This window comes from Amphiura filiformis, chromosome 6, assembly GCF_039555335.1.
Source record: "Amphiura filiformis chromosome 6, Afil_fr2py, whole genome shotgun sequence".
Taxonomy (NCBI): Eukaryota; Metazoa; Echinodermata; class Ophiuroidea; order Amphilepidida; family Amphiuridae; genus Amphiura; species Amphiura filiformis.
In genome coordinates this window covers 71,743,759-71,749,758 of record NC_092633.1, presented here as the reverse complement: position 1 = coordinate 71,749,758, position 6,000 = coordinate 71,743,759, and the positions used below count along the sequence as shown (strand labels likewise).

At 38.5% G+C, this 6,000-nt stretch overlaps 2 protein-coding genes across 2 annotated transcripts; both read left to right on the top strand.

Annotated features, from left to right (window-relative positions):
• Window positions 1-242: 242 nt before the first annotated feature.
• LOC140154749 (uncharacterized) lies at window positions 243-1,628 on the top strand. Its single transcript, XM_072177315.1, has one exon. The coding sequence runs from the start codon at window positions 243-245 to the stop codon at window positions 1,626-1,628; it is 1,386 nt and encodes a 461-aa protein (XP_072033416.1).
• Window positions 1,629-1,647: 19 nt separating this feature from the next.
• LOC140154748 (uncharacterized) lies at window positions 1,648-2,271 on the top strand. The gene has a single exon (XM_072177314.1). The coding sequence runs from the start codon at window positions 1,648-1,650 to the stop codon at window positions 2,269-2,271; it is 624 nt and encodes a 207-aa protein (XP_072033415.1).
• Window positions 2,272-6,000: the final 3,729 nt, after the last annotated feature.

The window sequence follows — 6,000 nt, the reverse complement described above, 5'->3', positions numbered from 1 at the left end:
TTAATATATAATTTCTTCTAAACAAAACCAAATTTACTCACTAGTTTGACGGTTTCGCTTTTCATGGTCGAAAAGCATCATCAGAATATTGATTGTTGATCACTTCTTCCGGTTAGACGATTCCTGACCACAGAGGGTGTAGAACTGTCACTTAGTAGACCATGAAAAGCGAAACCGTCAAACTAGTGAGTAAATTTGGTTTTGTTTAGAAGAAATTATATATTTATTTATCTTCAAACCTGATGAATCTATTCGGTGACTTAAGAACAACTTATGGACAAGAAACTGTCAAGAAAGTACGAGATTTAGAGAGTTTAGGCAAGAAGATCGCCAGACATAGGAATCACCTTGTGTTTACACTCCGTTGCAAGGATTTACATATCACACCTCGTAGTTTACAACTAAAATGCCCCATCAACACAACAAAAGCCAGGAATATTGTGGAAAAAGCGAGACAACAACTAGTTCGCGAGCGTATCCGTGTCATCAACAACAAATTAGATTCTTACAAGGAGGAAAAATCGCGAACGGAGAATGAATTGTTTACGCGGTTGCCCCAGGATTCGGATATAGCGAAACACGTGACCGATCATGTGACCAAAAAATCGGAAAGTGAATTCTGCAAAACAAAATGCCGGCATGCACGAAAATTGGACCGGTTACAACAACATTATGTTCCAATTCAAAGGAGAAATACACCCGATAATGTGGAATTAGGAGGCGAGCAGTTGAAGAAATGGGTGATTAATCTTTCCAAACACAAACTCACGAAACCACAAGAGAGCATTCTGGCCAAAGGACTCAATTTCGCACCGTCACCGAGTAAGCTTCCTTACGAGGATTACATCATTGCCACGGAATTAGCATGCCGTAAGTTAAATAATAATAATGAAGCTACAGTACTTAGATCAGAAATGGCCGGTGCGTTACGAAGTTCTAAACCCCCCAAATCCAACATCAAGAAAGACAGGCAATCAATGAGCTCAAAAATGAAAAATCAGTGCTTGTTCTTCCAGCTGACAAAGGTAAAGCTAGTGTCATTATGGATGTTCATGAATATGAGGAGAAATTATCTGATGCTTAATGATAAAAGAACATATGAAACCCTCCCTTCTGATCCTACGCAACGCTATAAAAGAGAGCTAGTGGCTATATTGAGTATTTTAAAGAAAGATGGTAAAATTAATAGATCTCAGTATGACCTCCTTTTTCCTACGGCGGAAAACATCCCGAGGATTTATGGAACACCCAAGATCCACAAGCCTGGAAATAAAGTCAGACCCATAGTTGACTACACGGGTACCATCGCATATCAGACTTCCCGTGCGTTAGCAGACATTCTGTCACCTTTGGTTGGAGGTACAGATCATCACGTGCAAAACTCAAAACATTTAGCCGAGGGTTTAGCCGAAGTCATGATTGAAGAGGAGGAGATATTTAATTCTCATGACGTAGTATCTCTGTTTACGAACACCCCAATTGAGCAATCCTTACAAGTTATAAAATCACGCTTGGAGAATGACACTACGCTGAAAGAAAGAACCCTACTCTCGGTTGACGAAGTGTTGGAGTTACTACAGTTTGTACTCACTACCACATATTTCCTTTTCCGCGGCACTATTGTATAAACAACGATTTGGTGCTGCGATGAGTAGTCCCGTATCCCCGGTTGTAGCCAATCTCTACATGGAGTTTTTAGAACAAAAGGCCATAGCATCTGCCCCTCTCACATGTAAGCCACGGTTGTGGAAGAGATACGTGGACGATATATTGGAAATAGTGCAAAAAGATCAAGTAGACAATCTTACTGAGCACCTTAATCAGAGTGACCCCACTGAGAACGTCAAATTTACCTATGAGAAAGAGCACGAGGGTACCATACCATTTTTGGACACATTAATTGTTCGTAAGCCAGATGGGTCAGTGAAGTTACTTGTATATAGAAAGGTCACACACACTGACCAGTACCTCAATTTTAATTCGCACCACCCTATCCACCAAAAACTTGGGGTGATCAGGACTCTTTTTGATAGAATGAATTCCATCATAACTGAGGACGCGGATAAGAAACTGGAGGAAACAAAAATCAAAGAGGCCCTCGGCCGCTGTGGACACCCAAATTGGACTTTTAAGCAAGTTAAAGACAAAATGGATAAAAAACAGGCAAAGAAACCTAAAAAGAAAAAGGACACTGACTGGCCAAAGGACTCAATTTCGCACCGTCACCGAGTAAGCTTCCTTACGAGGATTACATCATTGCCACGGAATTAGCATGCCGTAAGTTAAATAATAATAATGAAGCTACAGTACTTAGATCAGAAATGGCCGGTGCGTTACGAAGTTCTAAACCCCCCAAATCCAACATCAAGAAAGACAGGTAATCAATGAGCTCAAAAATGAAAAATCAGTGCTTGTTCTTCCAGCTGACAAAGGTAAAGCTAGTGTCATTATGGATGTTCATGAATATGAGGAGAAATTATCTGATGCTTAATGATAAAAGAACATATGAAACCCTCCCTTCTGATCCTACGCAACGCTATAAAAGAGAGCTAGTGGCTATATTGAGTATTTTAAAGAAAGATGGTAAAATTAATAGATCTCAGTATGACCTCCTTTTTCCTACGGCGGAAAACATCCCGAGGATTTATGGAACACCCAAGATCCACAAGCCTGGAAATAAAGTCAGACCCATAGTTGACTACACGGGTACCATCGCATATCAGACTTCCCGTGCGTTAGCAGACATTCTGTCACCTTTGGTTGGAGGTACAGATCATCACGTGCAAAACTCAAAACATTTAGCCGAGGGTTTAGCCGAAGTCATGATTGAAGAGGAGGAGATATTTAATTCTCATGACGTAGTATCTCTGTTTACGAACACCCCAATTGAGCAATCCTTACAAGTTATAAAATCACGCTTGGAGAATGACACTACGCTGAAAGAAAGAACCCTACTCTCGGTTGACGAAGTGTTGGAGTTACTACAGTTTGTACTCACTACCACATATTTCCTTTTCCGCGGCACTATTGTATAAACAACGATTTGGTGCTGCGATGAGTAGTCCCGTATCCCCGGTTGTAGCCAATCTCTACATGGAGTTTTTAGAACAAAAGTCATAGCATCTGCCCCTCTCACATGTAAGCCACGGTTGTGGAAGAGATACGTGGACGATATATTGGAAATAGTGCAAAAGATCAAGTAGACAATCTTACTGAGCACCTTAATCAGAGTGACCCCACTGAGAACATCAAATTTACCTATGAGAAAGAGCACGAGGGTACCATACCATTTTTGGACACATTAATTGTTCGTAAGCCAGATGGGTCAGTGAAGTTACTTGTATATAGAAAGGTCACACACACTGACCAGTACCTCAATTTTAATTCGCACCACCCTATCCACCAAAAACTTGGGGTGATCAGGACTCTTTTTGATAGAATGAATTCCATCATAACTGAGGACGCGGGTAAGAAACTGGAGGAAACAAAAATCAAAGAGGCCCTCGGCCGCTGTGGGTACCCAAATTGGACTTTTAAGCAAGTTAAAGACAAAATGGATAAAAAACAGGCAAAGAAACCTAAAAAGAAAAAGGACACTGACATCCAAACTAAAGGACTAGTTGTCATTCCTTACGTAGAAGGGCTTGCGGAAAAAGCCAATAGGATATTCAGAAAGCATGGCATAGCCACAGCCATGAAGCCTAACACTAACCTCCGCAAACTTCTAGTCCACCCTAAGGACAAGGTTGACCCCATTAACAGCACGGATTGCGTCTATGAGATACCTTGTACCAATTGTAACAACACTTATGTTGGTGAGACCGGAAGGAAGTTTGCAACGCGACTCAAAGAACATCAAAAAGAAACTATGAGGGTGCAACAGACAAAACAAAACTACACGCGTCAAACTCGCAAACAGTCAGAAACTGAACAATCAAAATCGGCTATTGCAGACCACACCACTCCACGCCATACATAAATTCTCCCAGTCACATTTCCCCAATATGAAATTTTTAAAAAGTAAAATTTTAATTTTAATTCTTTTAAAGTTTGGCAGAGGCGGGGTTCGAACTCACGGCTCACCGCTTTGGCTAGTATCACGTATACCATACGTCCAGCGCCTTAGACCGCTCGACCACGAAGAACTTGATAGTGCCATCGTGAAAATTTATACATATAATATTAATAAATCGCAACTTCATTACTGCATCATATTTTGGAATTTTATCTGCTTAAAACATTAATGTGTATTATAATAAAGCTACCATTATTTATATTGTTGAATTCTCAAGCGCATAGAGACAATTAATACGAGGGTCCTATGAATAGGCCTACATACACAATACATAAAATCGATTTTGATATCGGCCATGTGCTCTGCTGTGCATGTGGTTTCCCGCAGTGGCGGAAGTTGTATTACGAAGTGCATCCGAACTCCATTTTGAAGCAAATGATTTTGACAAGGCATTGGATTGTTCCAGTTTGCATCCTAAATCCACATTAGACCCTAATTTTATTTACAAAATCAAAAGATTAGATTATCATAACAACAAAACGGTAATCTTTTGTCGGGTCTAATGTGAAAATTACATTAAAAAATACAGTTTTTACAGAATTAATTTTCACTTAATTCCAAAAAAATGGCGTATATATAAGATTGAAATAAATTATCTACCTTCTATACTAGATCAATTGTGACGCAAGTTGTTATCAAAAATTGTTGTGATAGATGTACAGTTAATATTCATATATTCCATTACCTATCTGATGGTACAGTTTTTACACAGAAAATATTTATTTGAAAAACCTGCCACTCGGCTTTTTCCGGAAAGGTCACAGGGTCGCCGTGACCTGTGCAATAATTACAATTAAAATTTTTCTTATTCTAACAGCAAGCGTTTCTAGAATATATTATGGCGAAATGTGGTGTAATTGCAGACCATGCAGTTCAACCGTACCACGTAATAGATTGGGACAAATCAAAAATCCTTAGCAAGGAGTGTAATGCAAATATAAGACGCATCAAGGAATCAATCTGGATTCGTAGAAGAGGACCCAACGTCATGAATAGGGACGACGGGGCACACTATCTAAGTCACGTATATGATCCTCTACTGAGTGACAGTTCTACACCCTCTGTGGTCAGGAATCGTCCAACCGGAAGAAGTGATCAACAATCAATATTCTGATGATGCTTTTCGACCATGAAAAGCGAAACCGTCAAACTAGTGAGTAAATTTGGTTTTGTTTAGAAGTAATTATATATTTATTTCTGTATAACAACACGTTCACCATATTTTAACATGCGACACTTTTAACCCAAACATTTTTATTAATTAAACGTATCATGTAAAACACATTTCATCACATTTATCATGTTTGCACATGTGACACTTTCAAAACCAAACATTTCATTAATTAAATGTATCATGTAAAATTTTCATATGTAACATTCAGAAGCAACGTTTATAAAAGTGTGAATAGCACATTTCAAATTATGAAATATACATTTATTTATCAAAATATTTTCATCAAGTACAGGCATTTTCCCCTTGGGGACAGGTGTTAGACGTCATATTGAGACAATTTGAAATTAGATCTCATCTGTGAGTATATTGTAGTACTAAAGTATTCATCTTTTTACAAGTTGTCTCAAAACCAACAGCCCTGTGAACAAGTGTATTGATGTTTCAAAACTGATTTGTTAAATGTGCTTCAGCTTATGACATATCAATTTATTTGATCAAATACATATCCCAATATCTTTAGTCTAGCATTTGCACATTCCCCTTTGGTGAAGTCTTATTTTTTTTAATAGGATGTATATTATATGTATTCATGTTTTATAGAAGTGTCTAAACCCAATGGGCCCAACGCGGGTATTGATGCTACAACCGGAAATTTGTTAGACGACATTTTCTCAAAAATATTTCACTTACTTTACGCACATATCAGTCAATACAAATTACTCGAATTAATCTCACTTACCAAGCAAACACA

Excerpts from the sequence above, each read along its gene's own strand:
- LOC140154749 (XM_072177315.1), top strand. The coding sequence starts at position 243 with ATGAATCTATTCGGTGACTTAAGAACAACTTATGGACAAGAAACTGTC.
- LOC140154748 (XM_072177314.1), top strand. The coding sequence starts at position 1,648 with ATGAGTAGTCCCGTATCCCCGGTTGTAGCCAATCTCTACATGGAGTTT.